The sequence below is a fragment of the Acomys minous genome, assembly GCF_964271855.1.
Source record: "Acomys minous genome assembly, chromosome: 5".
Lineage (NCBI taxonomy): Eukaryota > Metazoa > Chordata > Mammalia > Rodentia > Muridae > Acomys > Acomys minous.
The window spans coordinates 116938113-116960159 of record NC_140494.1 but is presented as its reverse complement, the minus strand read 5'-3'; the positions used below and the strand labels follow the sequence as shown (position 1 = coordinate 116960159).

The window sequence follows — 22047 nt, the reverse complement described above, 5'->3', positions numbered from 1 at the left end:
GCGCTCTGGCAGAATGAGCGCTTGGACATGCTGGACTGCAGAGGGTCACAGCTAAAGAGGAGGGTGAAGGGGTGCAAGGCTCAGGGGAGAGGGGTGAGTGGCCAGAGTGCAAAGGACTGCCCTCCCCCGCACCCACACTCCCTGCTGCAGACAAGGAGGAAAGGCCAGGGCTGTGGAAAAGCAGGGTCTGGCACTGAGCATCCCCGAGCAAGCACCCATCCTGTCACCAGTTACTCGAGCTGAGGAAGAGCAGGAAGATGTCCTAAGCCAAAGAACAGGGGCAAAGCTCAAGCTGGCAAGGAGCCAGGGGACAGCCAAGGCCTCAAGGTGGAGGTGAGGGAGGGTGGGGCTTGAGATCACACCTGCAAGAGAAACAGGATGTGTGTATGGGGGGGGGGGGTAGAGAGAGCACAAAGCCAAAAAACCTAGATCCTGGTAGGTCCCCAGGATCTCTCTGCCTGATTGCGTGTCCTGGAGTCCGTCACTGGCCTCACAGCCGGGATCCATCCTAGTGCCCAGAGACTAGCTCCTTCGCAATGCTGGGGAGCGGAGGTCCATCCTCTTCCCTCTGCCTTCTTTTCCCACTGCTGGCTCTGTACAGTGCTGAGAGGACCCACCCCGCTCCTCAACGCAGGTTTGAGTACAAGCTCAGCTTCAAGGGACCGAGGCTGGCAGTTCCCGGGGCTGGAATACCCTTCTGGAGCCACCATGGAGGTGAGGAACAAAAGAGGACTGCCATGTCCAGGGTCCGTGAGAGTGCTAGAAGGGTCTATAGCCAGATGGACAGCGGGCATGAAAGGCTGTATGCAGGGAAAGGGGTGACACTGGGGTGACAGTGCCTGGCCCAAGACCCCTTCTCCTCCCTGGGCTCGGCGAATAGCAAGATGCCTGCTGCATCGCCATGCCCAGCTTCTTTGCCTTTCAAGACATCCTTTCTCTGTTCCTGGAATTTATTTGCAGAGGACCCAGAGGCACTGGAACAACAAGCTATTGGGCGTGCAGGACAACAGAGGGTCACGGCTAAAGAGGATGAAGGGATTCAAGGCTGGGGCTGGGGTGGGGGAGACGAGCGCCGTGGGTGGCCAGAGAGTAGGCTATGCACCGCAACCCCACCTCACCTACCAGCTTTAGTTTCTCTTGTGCTGCCTCTTTGCTCTAGGACCTTTTTTTTTGCCTTACTTTTCCTTGCAATCCCCCTCTTCTCTGCCTTCAGGACTGTGAACACACACACACACACACACACACACACACACACACACGTGTACACATACACTCATGTGCACACCCCATGTGTCCCGCCTACAGAATAACAAGGCCCCTTGAACACAGATAAGCCTCCTCTCTACTGGCTCCACCCTGCGGGACTAAAGGTTTGCAGGAAGTGGGGCACTGGGTGTCCAGCGATTTTGTTACAGCAGGCACCAGGCCCTTCCCTTGCCTGTTTATTGAAGGTGGACGCAGACATGAGAGGATCTTAGCCCACGGGTCTGTGCTCAGGGTCTTCCTAACCCAGACCTATAATTCGTCTGATCGTTTTTCACAAAAGGGTCTATGATGGGTACTGAAAACTATACAACATACAGGATCTTCAAGTAAGAGGAAGAGAAAAGAATCAAGGACTCAGAGTTGGAGTGGAGCATGAAACCAGTCCAGGAACATGGCTCATTTCCAAAATAGATTGTGAGCTTTGCCTAGCCACTGAATTTTGCACAGAGCCTCCTAGACAGAAAAGCAAAGAGGAAAAAGTAGTTTGGTTATGTGTTTCTATCTGAGATTTAAGTTCCGGACAATGGCACAACTCCTAAGATGCTCCAGGATGACAGAAACTTTGATCCTCCTCCACAGAAGGCCAGGAGGTAACCGAGGGAGTGAGCAGTCTCCCAGCAAGGTGCTGCCTGGTGTCCTAAGGACAGGATGTCAGAGCCAGTATTGTGCTCAGAGCCTCGCCACATCTAAGGTGTCACAGAGCACATGGGGGACACAAGGACGTCCTCCAAGAACACCAGGCGGCATGATTATTTTCTATCATTCAGTGCTCGTTTGATCAGAGCCCTGCCCAATGCTCCCCTGCTGTGCTCAGCCAGAATACTCAGGACTGAGTCAGGCTCTAGTCTAGGGTGAGGTCCCTGACACTCCACATAAGGCTGACTATGTGAGCTTAGTCAGATAAACCTTGCCTCCCACAAGTCTCCTAGGGCTGGGTGTGGTGGTATAAGGCCCATAATCTCAGCACTCAGGAGGATGAGGCAGGCGACTCAAGAGCTTGAGGCTAGCCTGGACTGCTTGGCAAGACCTTGTCTCTTATTTTACTTTATTTTAGTTTCTTTTTAGAGCTCTTTATTACTATAAATTATGATTTTATGAGATTTTTATAAATCACTTTATATTTTAATTAAATGTCTTTAACTGTTTTTCATTAGTTAGTCTATTTAATCACTTTACAGCCTGATCACAGCCCTCTCTCTCTCTCTTCTCCTCCCAGTCCCACTCTTGCACCCCTTCCTTTCTGGCCTCCCACCCACCCACCCCTCATCCCCCCAATCCATCCCTGCCACCCATGACTGCCAAACCCCCTCCCCCCCCAAGCCCAGCACATCAAGTAGCAGCAGGACTAATCGCATCCTCTCCTACTGAGGCCAGACAAGGCAGCCCAGCTAAGGGAAAGGGATCCAAAGGCAGGCAACACAGTCAGAGACAGCTCCTACTCCAATTGTTAGGGGACACACATGATGAGAAGGCTGCACATCTGCTACATATGTGTAGGGGGACCCTGGCTCTTTTTGTAAAAAGAGCTGAGATATCTCAGCTAATGCAAGCATTTGCCATAAGCCTCACAACCTGCATTTGATTTCCAGAACCCACGGTGGAAGGAGACAACCAACTATTGAAAAACTATTGATAGTTGTCCTCCAACCTCCATATATGGGCCTGCATGTGTACTTACACACACACACACACACACACACACACACACACACACACACACACGTGAACACACACACATTTTAAAATATGAAAAAAATTGATTGCCAGGCATGGGTGGCGCACACCTTTAATCCCAGCACTTGGGAGGCAGAGGCAGGCAGATTGCTGTGAGTTCGAGGCCAGCCTGGTTCACAAAGTGAGTCCAGGACAGCCAAGGCTAACACAGAGAGACCCTGTATCAAAGAAAAAAGCCAAGAAAAACACAAAACTGTTGGGCTAGCAGTGCTGCTTAGCTGACAGAGTGCTTGTGCAGGTTTGGCATACACAGGGTCCTGGGTTAAATCCAAGTGCCATATAAAACCAGGTGGGGTTATAGCCTGTTATCCCAGCACTCGGTGGAGACGGAGGCAGGAGGATCAGGAGTTCAGGGTCATCTTTGGCTATCCAGAAAATTTTAGGCCAGCCTGGTCTATATTATAAACACAAAAAACAACTCACTTCAGTCAGCGGTGGCTTCCAGGGACACCGGGACGGCCGCACTTCTCCACCCACCACTGGCCTTTGCAGAGCAAACAGGCTGGATTAGCAACGTCCGGAAAGTCTTGGCAGGGTCTGGGCCTTGGACCAGGTTCCAGGCTGGCAGACCAGAGGGTGGGGAACCAGTTGGGATTGAGCGTCTGATTCCCTCCCTCCAGTTCCTGCCATGTCTGCCTCAGTGTCATTTCCTCTTCTCCCCACCACCTCCTGACCTGCCTCCCAGCTTCAAGGAAATCCCCAGGCTCTCTTAGCACCCTTTCCTCACCACCCCCCGGGGCTAGAGCCTAGCTCAGTCCCTCTGCTACAAGCCTTCCTCTTGGGCCACCCTTGGTCCCCTCCCCCAGGAGCCTCATTTAGCCATCCCCAGGCTCTTCCCAGCTTGTACTGCTACTCACCCAGAGGTGGTGTCTCATGACAGGGAGCCTTAGTGGAAAGAGATACATTTGAACTTCTTTAAAGGCACAGGCCTTTAATCCCAGCACTCTGGAGGCAGAGGCAGGTGGATCGCTGTGAGTTCGAGGCCAGCCTGGTCTACAAAACAAGTCCAGGACAAGCCAAGGCTAACACATGGAGACCCTCTCTCGGAAAAACAAAAAAAATAAAAATAATAATAATAAATACAATAAAATAAAAAGATATCTCCTTTTTTGAAGATAGAATACATGATGATGGTGATGTGTGCGCACATATGCATATGTATGTGCACCATGTCTGCACACGTGAAAGCCAGAGTTAAAATTAGCATATCTTCCTCAATTGCTTCTCCACCTTTGTTGTTATTGTTGTTTTTTTTGGTTTTGTGTACTCCTTGCTATCTGGAACTCACTCTGTAGACCAGGCTGGCCTTGAACTCAGACATCCACCTGCCTCTGCCTCCGGAGTGTTGGGATTAAAGTGTGTACCAACACTGCCTGGCTGCTTTTTGTTTATTTTCGAGACAGGGAAGTTTGTTGTTGTTGTGGTGGTGGTGGTGGTTTTTTTGGGTTTTTGTGTATGTGTGTGTGTGTGTTTTGCTTTTTGTTTGTTTATTTTGGTTTTGGTTTTTCGAGGCAGGGTTTCTCTGTGTAGCCTTGGCTGTCCTGGACTCGCCTAGAACTCACATCGAACTCACATCGATCTTTCTGCCTCTGCCTCCGGAGTGCTGGGATTAAAGGCGTGTGCCACCACTGTCTGGCTAGAAGTTTTTTTTTGTTTGTTTGTTTTTTGTTTTTTAATGATCTTTTTTCTTTCATTTTCCGTGTGTTGGCGTTTTGCCTGTATGTATGTTTATATGGGGTTATCAGATCCTCTGGAACTAGAGTTTCAGATAGTTGTAAGCTGCCGTGTGGACTTGGGAAGTAAACCAAGGCCCTCTAGAAGAGTAGCCAGAATGAAAGAAGAAAAGAAAGAAGGCAAGGTCAGGGGCTCTCACTGAACACAGAACTCATGATTTCAGCTAGACTGGCTGCCCAGTAGGCGCCCCAGGATCCACCTGTCTCTTTTCCCCCAGCTCTGGGGTTACAAACCATGGCTGTCCTACAACTCAATCTGAAGACCAGGCTGGCCTGAAACTCACAGAGATCCACTTGCCTCTGCCTCCTGAGTGCTGAGATTAAAGGTGTGTGCCCAGCTCATGCCCAGCTTTCACAGGCGTTGGACATCCAAACTCAGGCCCTCGTACTTACACAGCAAGCATTTTACCCACTGCGCCATCCCCCGAGGCCCAGGACAGAGTCTGATGTAGCCAAAGGTGGCCTCAAACTGACTATATAGGCAAGGCTGGCCTTTGAATTCCTGATCCTCTTGCCTCTACTTCCTGAGTGCTGGGAGTGCCACCACTCCCAGTTTTATGGGGCTGGGGATGGAACTTGGAGCCTTGTGTTTACTAGGCAAGTACTCTACCAACTGAGCTCCATCTCCAGCCCCATAAAATGGAATCTTATATAAAAAAAAAAAAGATGGCATAGATGTTCGGCGAGGCTGAAGCAGAGCACAGCAAAGTGCTGGCTCCTGCTGCCTTTCTTGGGTAACACCACCCAGCTGGGTGCTGGTCCCATTTCCCCAGGGGACTCTTGCATCTCAGCAGTCAGCACCATATCAAATGACAAGCCTTGGTGTGAGCACTTCCTCAGGGCTCGGCTTTTGCCAGTGAGCTAGAGAGGTAGGAGAGGAAGAGCCCAGTGGTCCCCAGCTGCCCTGCTCTACAGATGCCATCCCAAGCCTCGAGGAAGTGCGACTGGCCCCATCTATGAAGAACCGGAGTGGTGCTGTGTGGGGCAAGATCTCTGTTTCCTTTCCTGACTGGGAAGTAGAGATGCTGATGAGAGTGACAGGACCAGGGCGCCATGGAGCTCAGGGTATGGTGAGTGGCCTTTACTCACATCTGCTGGGGAAGCAGGTGATACGCCCAGCTGTCAGTGTCCTACAGAGACTCTGACCTGTGGCCTGGGGACCTGCAGGCCATGTGGTACATCCAGGACAGGGGTCAAGTTGGCTCTTTCGGAGAGGGGCTAGCCTCCTGGGATGGCATCAGGATCTCCTTTGATTCCTCCACCAATGATGTCCAGGTGGGTAGCCCTGCCTATCTTAACTCTAATCCTCACTCTCCTCACTGTGCTTGAGGCTCAGGCTGATTGTCACCTCCCATGCAGAATGGCCCTGCCATCCGAGTGCTGGCCAGTGATGGGCAGGACCTCCAGGAGCACTCTGGGTAAGGGCTTGAGGGAACTGAGCCTGGCTTGGCCATCACCTATACTTCCTTTCCTAGAGAACCCACCCATCCTAGACCTGCCGCCTTTGCTGGTCTCTCCTTCTGAGCTTCGCTGCCTCCTGGGACTCTTTCCCGCTGGTCTGAGCTGTGCCCTGGGAACCAGGCCAGAGCGTGCTTGCTTTTCTGGGTGATGGCCCTATCTGTCTCCAGTCACTCAGCTCATGAGCCCCAGGTGAAGGGACGATGGCAGGAACTACCATGAGGGTCTCACTCCAGGAGCCCTTATTTAGCATGGATTGCTAGCTGAGGACACTGAGGCCCAGAAAGACTGACTGACCCGAATGGCTACACAGTGGTGCCCAGGGAAGGTCCAGGCACCAGCGGCACTGTTGTCCCTCTCTCCCAGATGAGGTGGCCTCCTGTTTTTCTCCTGCTGGCTGCCCTAAGCGGCTGGACTGGTTTGTCAGTGTGTCTTAACAAACATCCTTCAGCCCATCACAATTAGGATAATTGCTGAATGACATTTATGGAGTTGAGCTGACTGTATACCAGGCACTGTGCCCAGGCATTGACATTGTCTCGTGAACCCTCGTAACACTGTTATGAGGTAGTTGCAATTATTATCCTCATTTTAAAGACAACAATGCTGGGCTTCAGGAAGGTGAGAGAACTTGCCCAAGGTTACACAGCCAGGCAGTGGCTGCCTTGAATATGGCTTCTCCCTATTTTCGGCTGCCCAACTCTTGGCTCAAAGTGATAGCATAGGTCCCATAGTGTGCACCAGAGAAGCTCAGGTCCAACAACCAGCTCCTAATCCTTGGGGGGAAAGATGAACTAACTAGCCAGATTGTCCTTGGCTATTAGGACAGGGCCCTTAGTGTCTGCTTCAAACAGTCTGAGCCTTTGCAGCTTGGGAAAGGGACAGGACTTGGAGTTTAAGGGAAGTAGAGGGAGGGAGGGAAAGAGGGACAGTGGGATTAGGAGCTAAACTGGAGGACAGAGATAGGACATCCCATGGTTGCCTGGGCCTCTGCCCCTTTGCAGAAGCCCCTGGCTCCTTCTGTGAACTCTCAAGTCCTAACCACACCACCAGGTAGAACTTACTTTCTTATTCCGCTTTTTCCTGCCAAGGATGCAAACTACAGCAAGGGCGCCTCAAGCTAGACACTAGGGACATGTCCTAGCCTGATCACCCAATGGGGACACAGACACACCAGGCTTGGACAAAATTGCTCCTTGGATTGTCCCATACTGGCCAGTCCTTGGGTCCCATGTGGCCTGGCTGCATTCTAAGTGTTCATAGGGATGGGACCATCCAGGAGCTAGGCTCCTGTCACCGAGACTTCAGGAACCGGCCATACCCCTTCCGAGCTCGGATCACCTACTGGAAGCAGAGGCTACGCGTGAGTCACCCCTGCTGTTTCTGTGCTGCCTGTGGTGGGGTGTCGAGCTTCAGTTTTGGGGGTTGCCTAGTGTTCTAACATCCTCATTCCTGTGACCCATCTGTACTCACACACTTTTCCTCACACCCATGTGAGGTCCCTGGCACACCCAGACCAATACCCACATGTGGGCTTCCACCAATACAAAGACTTTTTGTTTTGTTTTGTTTTGTTTTTTGAGACAGGGTTTCTCTGTGTAGCCTTGGCTGTCCAGGACTCGCTTTGTAGACCAGGCTGGCCTCGAACTCACAGCAATCCGCCTGGCTCTGCCTCCCAAGTGCTGGGACTAAAGGCATGCGCCATCATGCCCGGCAAATACAAAGACTCTTAACACAACCAGAGCATACAAGGTTCATGTGAGACTGTCATCTATGTCACTTTCATGCCATTCTGACCCCAAGCCCTGTAGTTTCTACCTTATCTCAGGTCAAGGAGCCAGTAAGTCCCTTATCCTGGGACCAGGCAGAGACAGGCGCTCACTTCCTCCATTCTCCAGGTGTCTTTGCATGGAGGCCTTACTCCCAACGATCCTGAAGAGGTCTGTGTCAGTGTGGGGCCCCTGCTTTTAGCCCCTGGGGGCTTCTTTGGGGTCTCGGCAGCCACCAGCACCTTAGCAGGTGAGGACCTTACCAAGTAGCTGAGTAGAGGGCTGTGTTTGATGGATGGAAAAACCTTATTGCAGCTTCTAAAATACCTTTGTGTGGTGTCAACCACTTCCTCACCAAATAGCCTGGGCTGGTCACACTCCCTCAGTGGCTTCTCCATCAGGAGGTCACATTGGCCTTGAAGAGCTATTGAACATCTCAAAGGGAGACTGGGGGTGTAGCCCTGTTGGTGAGTGCTCAGGCAGCATTCGGGATCCTAGCTGTAGCAGTGCAAGCCTGTAATCACAGCCCTTGGGAGGTAGAGGTGAGGGGATCAGGAGTTCGAAGCTATCCTCTGCCACACAGCAAATTGAGACCCTGTCTCAAAAATAAATAAATAGATAAATAAATAAATAAATAAATAAATAAATAAGGCTCAAAGGAGATGACACATAGGAATTTTTATGGTCCTGTATCAATATCCATAAATTCACTTTACTGGAATGCTGTAAGCTGGTAAAAAGAGGAATAGCAGAAGCTGCCGTGGAGAGCCATGGATAGACCTACAGATGAAAAGCAGGCTGCAAGCAGAGTATGGGAGTCCATGAAAAGCAGGACTTTAGTCTTTAGACTCCGGGTACTGGGAGGCCATGAAAGGTTTCTATGGAAAGAAGATGAGTGCCATGGCTACAACCGTGCTGGGGAAGCAGCCACTGTGTGCTTATAATTGCAGTAGCAGCTCTCTTCTGGGTCTTGTGGTCTACTGCATGGCTCTCGGGCCCCACTCTGGCTGTGTGTGGTTCAGCCCTCACATCCCACACATTTGTGTATTTGACCTTCATACTTTCCCAATGAAGTAAGTGAGACAAAGGTCAGAGTTGCCCGGAGTCATACAAGCCTCTTGTTTTCCTGATGAATAGTACAGTCTGGATGGATGGGATGCTGGGAAAAACAAACAAACAAACAAACAAACAAAAAAACGTTCTTATCTCCCCTTCATCTGTCCCTCTTCCAGATGACCATGATGTCCTGTCCTTCCTGACTTTCAGTTTGAGGGAACCAGATCCAGAGGTAATGGAAGCTATTTCTGCCTGGGAGAGATTACCCAGAGGCCCCGCTCTCCTCAGGTGCCTCCACTCACAGGAGGGCATCCTCAGCCCCTTTTCTTTTTGAGTTTTTGAGACAGGGTTTCTCTGTATAGCCTTGGCTGTCCTGGACTCACGCTGTAGACCAGGCTGGCCTCGAACTCACAACGATCCGCCTGCCTCTGCCTCCCGAGTGCTGGGATTAAAGGCATGCGCCACCACGCCCGGCTGTCATGCTAGTTCTTATCCCAGCTAGCTCTCTGACCTATGCTTAGGTCAGGCATTGGGCTCGGCAGTGTAGGGGACAGGGTTTGTCCTTTAAGCTTCTCGGGTGGCATGCACCTTTAATCCCAGCACTCAGGAGGCAGAGGTAGGATTTCTATGAGAGCCAGGCCAGTGCCTCACATTTAAAACTAACTCTGTCTCTGTCTCTGTCTGTCTGTCTGTCTCTGTCTCTATCTCTGTCTCTCTCTCACTCTCTGATTTTTTTCAAGACAGGGTTTCTCTGTGTAGCCTTGGCTATCCTGGACTCACTTTGGAGACCAGGCTAGCCTTCAACTCGCAGAGATTCCCCTGCCTCTGCTTTCCCAAGTGCTGGGATTACAGGCGTGAGCCACAGTGTCTGGCTAGGACATTGTCTCAATGACAGAACACAGCCCCAAAAGCCCAGGATGGCAGGGGTGGGGGGCTGGGGGTGGGACGGGGAAGAGAAGAAACACTAAAGCGGGCTCTGAGCCAGCAAGGAGGGGAGAGAAGGATACCTGAAGGAGATGAGCTTAAAGGAGCACCATACCTAAAGGCTTAAAATGTCCAAAATCAGCTGGCGCACGCCTGTAATCTCAGCACTTGGGGAGGCTGAAGCAGGTACAGCGCTGTGAGTTCGAGGCCAGCCTGGTCTACAAAGTGAGTCCAGGACAGCCAAGGCTACATAGAGAAACCCTGCCTCAGGAAGAAAAAAAAAAAAAAGTACAAAGTCCTGAGCTCACAGTGAGCAGAGAAAGATGTGAGGATGTGGTAAACACAGTGCTCATATGTTTGTAAGCTGCAATGCTCTGTGGGGGCCTGGTGGTTGAGTTGTGGGTTCCTCGCGGGCCCAGTGAGCATGTGGTTAGGGAGGAAGACTGGGCTCCCAGAAGCCCTGAGAGAAGGCTGCCCCTCATAGCACTCCCGTGCATTTGGGGTTGACGTTCTGTCTCCCCCTTCCAGACAGCTCCCCAGCCATTCCTGGAGGAGGAGCAGCTCCGCCTGGCCAGGAAGCTGGAAGGACTACAGGCAAGGCTGCCCTTGAGCACCAGAGAGGAGAGTATTCCACCACTGAACTCCAAAGCCCAGGAAGAAGGTAAGTACCCAGGAAGCAGGTAGGTGGGGCCACAGCACATCATAAGGCCGCAGGGCACTGTCCTCCGAAGCAGAAGTCCATTAACCAGTGGAGAAATGGAGACCAAGAAGGCTGTATCCAAGGAGAACCTGGGCTGACCTATTCCCACCTTACACTCCCACCCCCAGACACATTTTCTTTTTCAATTTGTGCAAGTGGGAACGTGCATGTGTGCATGCGTGCGTGCGTATACCACAGAATTTCTGTGGCAGTCGGAGAACAACTTTGTGGACTCTATTCTCCTCTTCCACTTTTGTATGGGTTCTGGTGATCTGGGCATCAAGCTTACATTGTCAGGTTTTCCTGGCGAGCGCTTTTTTTGTTGTTCGCTCTGTTTGCCGGCCCCTACCCACCCCCTCCCCCATCACCAGATCCATTTTCCAAGAAAGTCTTAGAAAAAGATTCCACAGCTTCTCATGCTCCATTCCAAAACAGGAGCTACTGCCCCCACCCCAATCATCTTTCCATCTTGGCTCTGCCCTAACCCCAAGGGGAAAGCTTCTTTGACCTGGAGGATACACTGGGCAGACAAGGCCAGATCCTGCAGGCTCTCCAGGCTCTCTCCAGGCAGATGGACCAGGCTGAGAGGCAGTGGAAGCAGCAGCTGGGGTCTACAGTCCAAATCCGACCTGAGGGAGGCTGGGTGAGTGACCCTGGGCCACCCTAGATTCCGCCTGAGGGCAGTCTAGAGTTGACCTCGCTCACGCTTGGGGGCAGGTCACAGGATGCAACAAGGTAGTACATAAGAGGACCTTACCACATAGCAATTGCCCTGGAGCCACAGGGCTGGGCTGCAGAGAAGAGACGCCAGGTATTTGGAATCTGGTCTATAGACAAATGGCAGAAATAGATTAGGCGCTAATTTGCATGTGGCTTCACATGTGATTTGCATAAGACTTGCTTAAATGCTCAGTGGCACCAGAATCCTCATTTCATCTCTGCTGCCATCCTGGCTCCTCCCCCAGGTGTCATGCTCCAACTTGGGGAGTGAAAGCTAAACCCAGCCAAAGTGCTGGCTGTGGACAGGGGTGGGGGGGTGGGGTGGGAGGGGTCAGCTGCTGGTGCAGGCTTTGCTGGGCTCTGCCAGCCCAAGGCTTTATTTAATCTTTTGTCCTCAGTCCAGTACAGCCTAGGCTAGGCTGTTGGAGTGAAACAGGGGGAGAGGCCCACACTCCAGGCTTTCTGATCCTCCCTTCAGGTCCTGGACCCCTCTTGACTGGTTGTACTCACTCTCAGAAAGGTCAGCTACCTTTCTAGGTCACCCTGCCAGTCTTGGACGCCTCTACTGGATTTTAAACCAGTGCTGGCCCTGTTTGGACCTCAGCCCAGGAGAAAGGCATAGAGAGGAATGGGCCAGGCTTCCACCTCCCCAAGAGGCCAGGGACACTTTTTAAAAGAAGAAGCACTTTTGGAAAGCCTAGAGGCGCCTTTTGGGAGAAACATCCCAGGGTGGAAGGAGGGTCCTCCGGAAGCCCAGGTGGACAAGTGCCAGGGGGACTCAGTGTGTGCAAAAAGAGGGGAGTCCTGGCTGTTTGGCAAGGCTTCTGGAGGAAGAATGAAGCATCTGGGGAAGGTAGGCTCTGAGGAGAGGGGCAGTCTACTCTGGACAGTAGATAAGAGCTAGCCCTCCTGTAGGACACTACCCAGGTCAGCACCCTGCTCTACGGACAGCGGACACTGATCCAGGCCCTGAAGGAGATGAGGTAAGGGATAGAAGAGCAAGGAAAGGGTCCTCTACCATCCTGCCTCTGCCAGAAATTCCTGCCCTCAGTGCTGGGGCTACAGGCACGTACCTGGCTTTTGATGTGTGTACTGGGACTATGAACTCAGGTCCTTGGGCTCTTCCCCACTGAGCCATCTCGCCAGCTGTTGAGGTCATATATTTTGGTAGAGGTTCTTGGAGGAAGCACAGCCAAAGCGAGGCCCTTTTCAGGAAGTGATCTGAGCTAATTCTGCCTCCTGTCTCCCAGAATCCCAGTCCTACCCATGCCCGTGGAGCTCCCCATAGAGCTCTGGGGGTGGGGAGATCCCCTGTACATTATGGGTACTCTGTCTGTACACCCTCCATTTAAATGCCTGAGGTGTTAACTCCTTTGGGTTAGAGATGAAAGCCAAAGCCCAGGGAGCCTGGAACACAGATAGATACTTTTAGAAAATTCTTTGTATATGCTAAAGATGTCTCAGGTTCCAGGGAGAAGTTTTAGATAAAAAAAAAAAACCAATCCTGGGCTGGAGGAATGGCTCAGAGGTTAAGAGCACTAACTGTTCTTCCAGAGGTCCTGAGTTCAATTCCCAGCAACCACACAGTGGCTCACAACCATCTATAATGTGATCTGATGCCCTCTTCTGTCCTGCAGGTGTGTTTGCAGGCAGAACACTGCATACGTAATGTAAATAAATCTTAAAAAAAAAAAAAAAAAGACCAATCCCAGAGACAGGACTCTATGGATGATATCTATTCTTTATCACGTGCTGACCCTGGGGAATTATGGGGAAGAATTAGGTAATTTGGGTACAACTAAAAAGGGTAATCTTTCTTGATTTCCACGCCCAACCACACCACCAGGGAAGCAGCTTCCCAGATGGCTTTAGGAGCTCGTGTCTTCTACCTGCCTGTAGGCACTAAGCATCACTTTTTTGAGCTGGACCAGATCCTCAGCCTCCTGCAGAAGGACCTCCGGGATCTGGTGGTAAGAACAAGGGGCTCATCCATGAGGTCTGGTCTCTGCTACCCTTCTCCTAACACTTCTGCAGCTTTGGTGCATCTATTCAGGACCCCTGGTGGGCAAATTTACCTATGTGTACCTGCACAGGGCATGAAGGGACACAGGTCTCATCTGTGCACTCTCCAGTTACTCAGCACTACCTTGGTCAACAGCCCTTGATGGTCAGAAGGGAAGTGGGGTAAAGCATGCCGGGGACCACTCAGCTTCAGTGGTGGTACCAATCTTCCCTGGGTCCCTGTCCCTTCTTAGTCTTTCCTTTGCCCTCATGCTCACCCTCCACTCCTCCTTCTCTCTCATCTCTTAAGCCTTTAGTCTGTTGATGATTCTAGGACCTATATCTTCTGAGTTATTCCCACAGGTGGAGCCATGCAAGATTGGAGCAGCTTTGGACACTGCCCCCTTTCCACGTTCTCTAGATGACAGGCAGGATAGCCCAAGCCTGTGGGAGATACATAGGGACCATGCAAGCATAAACTGCAGCTCCCCTCTCCTCTCCTGGGTTAGGAGCTGAGGCAGGGCCTCATACTTTCTCCTTTCAGAAGATGACATCTAAGGCCTCCAGCCCATCTGGCTGGCTCCCCGGAACTTCCACATGTCTGCGGACCAGCATCTTTCTGTTCTTCCTCCTCATCCAGACTGTCGGCTTCTTCTGCTACGTGAACTTCAGGTGGGCCTTCCCGTGGGCACAACTTCCCAAACCATCTGTATCAATTGGTTCTGTTGAACTTGAACATCTACAAGTGTTGAACTTGAAATCTTGGACCCTGAAACTCAGACAGGTGCTACCCAGTTCACCAGAGGTCTGGGAGCAGGACATAGACTTGGGACACACCATTTTTTAAAGGACAGACACCTACTCAAGCTATAGTCCCATCTAGTCCTGCCCCACAGAGCCCACTCTATGGCAAGCATCGGAAAACTAACCGATAGTCGGACCTTATGTTGCAAATGCTTGGTGGCCGGACCCTAGAGACCCGAGGAAAGGCAATTGCTTCATCTTTGGGACAGGGTTGAGGGTGGAAGGGGATCAAGGAATTGACCTGGAAAGGCTATTTGATTTGCGTCATTAAAGCAACTAAGAGTTTTTCAGCCTGACAAGATAGGTAAAGGCACTGATGCAGAGGGAACAGCATCAGAAAAAGCATAGAGGCATGAAAAAAAATCTTTAGGGGAAAGGAAAAGGCAGCAATTGAGTACTGTTGAAGTAAAGGGCAGGACCAATTTACAAGATTGGGCAAGGAATCTTGGTGTTTTGGGTTAGAAGTGGATGCCTTTTCATCTCAACACTTGGAAGGCTGAAGCGGAGGGATGGGATGCTGAACACTGGACCAACCTGGGCTACATAGTGAGATCTCATTTAAAACAAAAACAAAAAGAAGGAAACGTGCATAGGAATGCAACTTTGACACCAAGCCAACCAGGAAGACTTCCAGTGTCAGGATGAAATGTGAATGTATGTGGCATGTCGGGGGAGCCGTAGCTGGTCCAGAATGTGACAGGCAGCGGGACACTGAGCACTGTGAGGCAAAGGTGACTCTTGGTCTTAGAAGGGAGACTCAAGTAACCTTTTCTCTCTGGCAGCAGGCAAGATCTGGACCAGAGGTTTCAGGAGTACCTGTCCACAGGCAGCCTTCCTCTAGAGCCCACGTGGCATATCCCTAGAACACTAGGGGCTTTGAGAAGACAGCCTGTCTCCCCCACCATGCAGGCCTGACCCAACTCAAAGCCACTGGGAAAATGGAGGGTAAAGGATTTAGCCAGTATCCTTCCTGAGTGCCTATACCCTAGCTTTTGGCAAGTCCACATTAAAAGTTATCTTCCTCTCGCTGTGCTGATGCCCTCATTTACCGTCCAGCCCCACATAGGCTCTGATAGCTTCCACCTCCTCTGGGTAGGCATAAGGAATAGGGTCCAAGCAGGCAAGGAGGCCAAGGGCCAGTTATTTCCCCACAGCCCTTCCCTTTGGACTACTGAACCAAAGGGAGACAACTGTGCAAAGTGATGCCCCGTAACTCACCAAGGACAAGGAGAGGTCCCCGCATTCCTTCTGGCTCATCTTTTCAGTACCCCTAAACAACACTCCCCTTCCCCACTCCCTGAGGCTCCAGGGACAGCAGGGCAGACACGTGACAGAGGAACTGAGTGCAAACTCACCGAACCATATAACTGGGATTCCTGCTCACGCTCTTGCGCTCTTCCCCCTTCCCAGCCTTGAGCACTTTGGGGTAGCTGCTAGGGTCAGCAGACTGGAGGTGGGGGTAGATGGAAGATGGAATGGGGTGCAAGGCTGGGGTTGTTTGTCCCTTGCTGCTACTGGGCTCTCCAAGCTGAAGTCCTGGTTCTTGGTGACCCAGAAGTAGAAGGCATTGGAAGGTAGAAAGCAGGGATCAAGGCACACATATCAACGTAGCCCCTTTTCCCAGGGCAGCGACCCCACCACCGCAAGCCCTAATCAACTGTCAGCAGTAGCCAGCAGAGCTTGGCTGGCGCTAAAGGAGGCACGTGGGAAAGGCGGGAGTGAGGAGCGGGGCACGTGGTCCAGGCTTCTCAGCCCCGTGCATGCCCACCCCCTTCCCCCCACCCCCTCCGCCCCCAGTGAGGAGGGGTTTGGGAAGGTAGGGACCGGCGCGCGCAAAGCGTGGGGCGCCAGCTCGCCGCCGGAGCTGTCCCCGGGACTTAGTGCTGAAGTAGTAAGCACCGACGAACCAGGCGCCTGGTGCGGTGGCCAGAGAAGACCATGGCGTTCATGGTGAAGTCCATGGTGGGTGGCCAACTGAAGAACCTCACCGGGAGCCTGGGGGGCGGCGAGGACAAGGGGGATGGAGACAAGTCCGCAGCCGAAGCACAGGGCATGAGCCGAGAAGAGTATGAGGAGTATCAGAAGCAACTGGTGGAGGAGAAGTAAGTGGAACCCCTTCTTCGCTCCTGTGACACCCCCATACAGATAGACTCATGTGGCCCTACCTACCCCGGCGTCAGAGCTCCCCTACACGTTCCTTAAACATGGAAAGACGGTGGGAGATGCCCTCTAGACTGCTTTTACAGCCATCCCATTTCAAACCCAGGACCCTGTTCCAGCTTCATCCTCTGGCCCCGGGGCGGGGGGGGGGGTGGGGGGGGGAGAGCGGGCGCTGGGGGAAGGGTGATGAGTGGGGAGGAAGGCTGGGGGGCACGTGCATCTCTGATGAAATAGGTAATCCCTTAATCCGATCTGGTCTTAACCTCCTGCCTTCCAACTGGGGCTCCTCTAAGCCTGAGGCTGTAAGAGAAGTGCTTTTCATTAGGCAGGGCTCAGAGTCATGGGGACAGATCCATGATGGAGGAGATATTCATGGATACCGAGCCTACTGTGTGCAGAGGAGAGATGGAGTGAGCTAGGGTCTGAACTTTGGGGTGAGGTTGCTTGGCTTAGATCCAAGTTACTAGCTGAGTAACTTTAAGAATGTAATTTAAAGTTGGGCGTGGTGGCACTCGCCTTTGATCCCAGCACTCGGGAGGCAGAGGCAGGCGGATCACTGTGAGTTTGAGGCCAGCCTGATCTACAAAAGGAGTCTAGGACAGCCAAGGCTACACAGAGAAATCCTGTCTTGAAATAAAGAAAGAAAGAATGTAATTTAACATGTCTGTGACTCCTTTCTCCTGCTGGAAAATGGGAATGGTAACCATAATACATGCTTTATATATATGAGAAATCTGAATGACTGTTAACCCTTTAGTACAGCACATGGCAAATCTTCCTGAAATGTCAGCTCTTGTCATTTTATCTAATCCTGGCTGTCCTGTGAGAAGGTAAGTAATTTACTAAAGGACATACCAAAAGTGGCAGTGGTATCATGAATCAAGTCCAGAGTACTCACTCCCACACCCTTACACACATACCCTCACTGCCCCCTCCACACAACTTGTCAGAAGGAAAGACAGAGTCAGAGATTGCAAAGGACATATATTAGGACCTTGAAAGAGAGAGAGAGGGAGGGAGGGAGAGAGAGAGAAGAACAAGACTCCCACTGCCAGGAGTGGAGAACACAGAGGAAGGACACTGTGATGGATGGGTTGGTGGCAAAAGCTAAGCCTGCCAGTCTGAAGTGACTAACTGGGCACAGCCCAGCTGGTGGTTGGAAGACCCATAAGCCTCTTCCCAGTCTTCCAGACCATTTTAGCCCCTCCTTTGCAGACCCCACACCCTCTCTCAAGCCCTGAGGTGACCTCACAACTGGTGTCCTCTTCCTACGCAGGATGGAGAGAGATGCACAGTTCACACAGAGGAAGGCAGAACGGGCCACACTGCGGAGCCACTTCAGAGACAAATACCGTCTGCCCAAGGTATCCAGGGCTTAAACCGCGAGGTGTAACTGGGACCCTGAGCACTGGGAGCTGAACTCCCTCATGGCCCCTCAACTCTTAGCCCATAAGACCCACAAGGAGCTTCATCATACTCTTCCTTTTTTTCTTTCTTTCTTTTTCTTTTCTTTCTTTTTTTTTTTTTTTTTTTGTTTTTGTTTTGTTTTGTTTTTGGAGAAAGGGTTTCTCTATGTAGCCTTGTCTGTCCTGGACTCACTTTGTGGACCAGGCTGGCCTCGAACACACAGTGATCCGCCTGCCTCTACCTCTCAAGTGCTGAGACTAAAGGCAGGAGCTACCATGCCCTGGGCTGTTGGAAGCTTACAATTTTGTTTCTGGGCTCAGTCTGACCCAGGCTACTTTTCAGGATATGGGGCCTACCTACAAAGAACAAAGCACCCCCTCAGCCTGTCTTTGTCTCAGGAAGCTCCCGCCCCATGCTTCCCAAGACGCTACAGCAACAGACTGGCATACACACTTGCCACTCCTGCATGGGACAAGCCACTTCCCAGAGTATCACCTTTGTGTGCCCAGAGCTGTGCTAGATTCTGAGTAGGGTGTATAACCCTGGCATTGACTTTCTACTTGAGTACAAAGATCAAATATATCCTGTCACATTTATTCGTCCAGCAAAGTGTTTACTGAGCCCCTGGCTGCCACTGACTTCCCACAAGTCTTTTGGAAGTCTCCTACAGGTAAACCTAGTTCAGAAAGTCTTCAGTACTGCAAATTCAGATAGCAAGGGTGTCATAACTCAAATGCTTACACTAAACACGTACGAGACACTGCTCCACTGTGAGGGAATTCTGAGTCTATCAGAAGAGGCAAGACTTGGGTACAATTGTGTAGGACCCAGGAGAAGACCCCTCCCAAAACCTCCCAGAGGCTGAGGAGAGTGTGGTGGCTCTCAGAGGGTGCAAAAGGAGTACAGATAGTGGAATAAGTGACAGGTCTGAAACTAGCTCTCCACTTCCCTTCCTAGTTGTATGATATTAGGCAAATTGCTTAAATTCTGAGTCTCCGGTTTTTTTTTTTTTTCCTTTAATTTGTAAAGTAGAGATGTCAGGTCCCATGTTGCTGAGGATGGTCTTGAACTCCTGATCTTTCTGCTTCTACCTCCTGATAGGCCACTTGTCATTTTTTTCCTAGTTTTTGTTTATTTGTTTTGAGACAGGTCTCAGTATGTATCCCTGGCTGACCTGGAACTTGCTATGGTAGACCAGCTTGGCTTTGACCGCATAGAGATCTACTGGCCTCTGCCTTCCAAGTGCTTGCTGGGATTAAAGGCATTCAACACCATTTCTGACTCTTCCTACTTTTGTTTTTGTTTTTTTGATGTCTTGTTTTGTTGTTGTTGTTGTTTTGAGGCAAGTTTTCTCTGTGTAGCCCTGACTGTCCTGGAACTTGCTCTGTAGACCAGGCTGACCTCAGACTCACAGACATCCACCTGCCTCTGCCTCCTGAGTGCTAGGATCAAAGGTGTGCACCACCATACCTGGCATTCTCCTAGGTGGTTTTTAGTTGCAAAAAGTAAAGCATTCTTGGTGCTAGAGAGATGACTCGGTGGTTAACATCACCTGCTTCTCTTGCAGAAGACTGAAGTTAGGTCCCAGCATGCACAGCAGAAGCTCACAAAACTGCCTGTACCTGCCAGCTCCGGAGGTCTGGAGCTTCAGGCTCTCATGGGCACTGACACGCACTTGCACACACACACATATATGTTGTTTTTTTTTTTTTTTTTTTTTTTTGGTTTTTCGAGACAGGGTTTCTCTGTGTAGCCTTGGCCATCCTGGACTCACTTTGTAGACCAGGCTGGCCTCGAACTCACAGCGATCCACCTGCCTCTGCCTCCCGAGTGCTGGGATTAAAGGCGTGCGCCACCACGCCCGGCACACACACATATATGAATAAGAAAATAAACCTTTAAAAAAACATTAAAAGCCCCTACTTCACTGCCAAAACTAGGTCTTGAGAAGTGGTACCATTGTTTTTGTTGTGCCATTCAGTGTAGTTAAGCCATCGTCAACGCTTGACTCAGCTGACTGTAACACAGTGGCATTTTCCTTTTTTTTTCCCCCCAAGACAGGGTTTCTCTGTGTAGCCTTGGCTGTCCTAGACTCACTTTGTAGACCAGGCTGGCCTCGAACTCACAGTGATCCACCAGCCTCTGCCTCCCGAGTGCTGGGATTAAAGGGGTGCGCCACCATCACCGGGCTGGCATTTTCCTTTTGATTTAGTCTTGCTGCTAGCCCTTCAGTATCTCAAGTGAGCAAGGCACGTGCAAAAACTGCAAAGTTTCCAGGTCTACCCATGAAAGGCTTGACACCAATGTGGGGGCAGGTGCTGAGCTCCCTGGAATATGGCCCTCAGGGATTAAGACCCTTAGAACCCAGCCTGGGAAGCCTCCATGCCCTGTGCTGATAGGTCCTCACAGATCTCCACCCTTGTCTCTTCTCTTCAGAACGAGACAGATGAAAGCCAGATCCAGCTGGCAGGCGGAGATGTGGAGCTGCCTCGGGAGCTGGCCAAGATGATTGAGGAGGACACAGAGGAAGAAGAGGATAAGGCCTCTGTGCTCGGGCAGCTGGCCAGCCTCCCCGGCTTGGATCTCAGCTCACTCAAGGACAAGGCCCAGACTACACTAGGAGACCTCAAGCAATCAGCTGAGAAGTGCCATATCATGTGACCACTTCCCCCTGGGGTTGCCTTTGGGACGGCTAGAGAAGGGGGCTGATGCCATGTGAGGGCTAAGAGTGTCTCAACTTCCACATGCCTCCATTCCACTTTGGCCTTTGTTTTCCCTGCACTACCCTAGCCTCAGAACCTTCTGGTCTGTGTCCAGCTCTGGCTCTGATCTCTCCCTCTCTATTGCCAGCAAAGTTCCCATTCTCTCCTCTCCCTCCCCCTTCCTCCCTCTGTTCCCCCCTTCCCTCCCCCCCCCTTTCGTATGGAAAGTATCTCAACTCTCTCTGGGTCCAGCCCCCCTGTTCTTTCACACTAGAGCACTCACAGAAGGACACAGAAGCCCTGGATCATTTGCCACAGATGCATCCTGGCACACACAGACACACATCCCTTGGGTTCCCAGCCTCTCCAGATACCAGCACCCAGATGCTCTTAGGAGGGAGCCTGAGCACACAGAAGGCCTGTTCTTAACCCTACCTTTATGATCCTAGAAGCTACTGCTCTTTCTGGGCTTTATCTCACCATCTGTAAAATGGGAACGGACTGAATGATTCCTAAAATTCTTTCCCCCCTGGCATTCCTGGCCACTCAGAGCACAGCCCACATCCCTTCTTGGGCAGGGCAGCAGCTGCAGCAGAGCATCACACAGCTGCCACTGTGGGCTCTGGGAGCTGAGCAATGCTGTGTGAGGGGCGGACTGCCAGGGATGGAGCTGGCACTGAACAGCAGCTCCAGCAGCTCCAGACCTTCTCTGGGCCCAGGGCCGAGCCAAATTCTGTTCTGTTCCTGTAGAATTCTCTGGATTCCATAGTTGGAATTTCCTCTTCTCGTTCAGTGGAAAAATAAAAATTCCAGAGACATGGCTATCTTACCACTTCTGCTGACTTGGAGTTCACAGGCCCCAAGGCTGCCCTGGGGGCAGAGGAATGAGAAAAGGAAGCTTCTGTGGGGTTCTCATGTCAGCCCTTGTAAGAGTGCCCTCTCAGGGCTGCCAGGGAGGAGGGGGTGCCTCACTGAAGTAAGTCTAAGCACCAAGAGTTTGAGGAGGGTGTGGCAGCAGCCGAAGGGAGAGGTACATGGGAAGGTGGGGCCTTGGGGTGCTTCCCGAGACTAAAGGGCTGTCTCTAACACCTGTCCTGTAGTTTCCCCTCACCTAAGAGATGGAAAATTAAACAGAAGAAAAGACTCATGCTTCAAAGTCTGGTGCTGCTGTGTGTCCTTAAGTAGGTCTCTGAGCCTGTGTTGCTCCTGGTAAAAACAGAGAGTTCTTCTCCCAGAGAAGAATAATATGTGTTTCTAACAGTGACCATTTTTGTTTTGTTTTGGTTTGGTTTTTTTCTCGGTAGTGCTGGAGACCCAGGGGCTCCCATACTGAATACTAAGGCGACTGCTCTACCACTGAGCTGCACCAGCAGCCCCTGAAAATGTCCCTTATCAGTTGTGGTAACACTACCAGTAGTCATTGGTTCTGAGAAAGACCTGCTGGCAAAGGCAGTGTTAGTCCCTGGCACCCAGCAGCAGGGAGGTGGCTTGAGATGGGAAGCTGGTGCCCTCAAAGAGCTTGTTTAGACAGTGAATTCTTGTTTATTCTAGTTTCCTTCTCCCTCTCCTTCTTCCCCCTTCGCCCTGTGTGTAAGTTGTCATTGTCATTGTGT

General features: G+C 51.3%; 2 protein-coding genes and 1 long non-coding RNA gene across 3 annotated transcripts; 2 read left to right on the top strand and 1 right to left on the bottom strand.

Annotated features, from left to right (window-relative positions):
- The first annotated feature begins 458 nt into the window (after positions 1-458).
- LMAN1L (lectin, mannose binding 1 like) lies at positions 459-15292 on the top strand. The gene is made up of 13 exons (XM_084783956.1): positions 459-714; positions 5649-5803; positions 5901-6008; positions 6093-6151; positions 7455-7554; positions 8090-8210; positions 9193-9248; positions 10469-10601; positions 11132-11283; positions 12276-12343; positions 13207-13330; positions 13906-14033; positions 14948-15292. Exons 1-13 carry the CDS (start codon positions 537-539, stop codon positions 15078-15080), a joined length of 1515 nt encoding a protein of 504 aa, XP_084640082.1. The 5' UTR covers positions 459-536; the 3' UTR covers positions 15081-15292.
- On the bottom strand, positions 8663-15859 carry LOC311598680. Its single transcript, XR_014779623.1, has 3 exons — positions 15521-15859; positions 11398-11467; positions 8663-9119 (listed from the first exon to the last, which is right to left on the bottom strand). It is a non-coding gene; the product is annotated as an uncharacterized lncRNA (long non-coding RNA).
- A 100-nt stretch (positions 15860-15959) lies between these two features.
- CPLX3 (complexin 3) lies at positions 15960-21905 on the top strand. Its single transcript, XM_084783955.1, has 3 exons — positions 15960-16267; positions 17602-17689; positions 20169-21905. The coding sequence occupies exons 1-3, from the start codon at positions 16104-16106 to the stop codon at positions 20391-20393; spliced, it is 477 nt and encodes a 158-aa protein (XP_084640081.1). The 5' UTR covers positions 15960-16103; the 3' UTR covers positions 20394-21905.
- Positions 21906-22047: the final 142 nt, after the last annotated feature.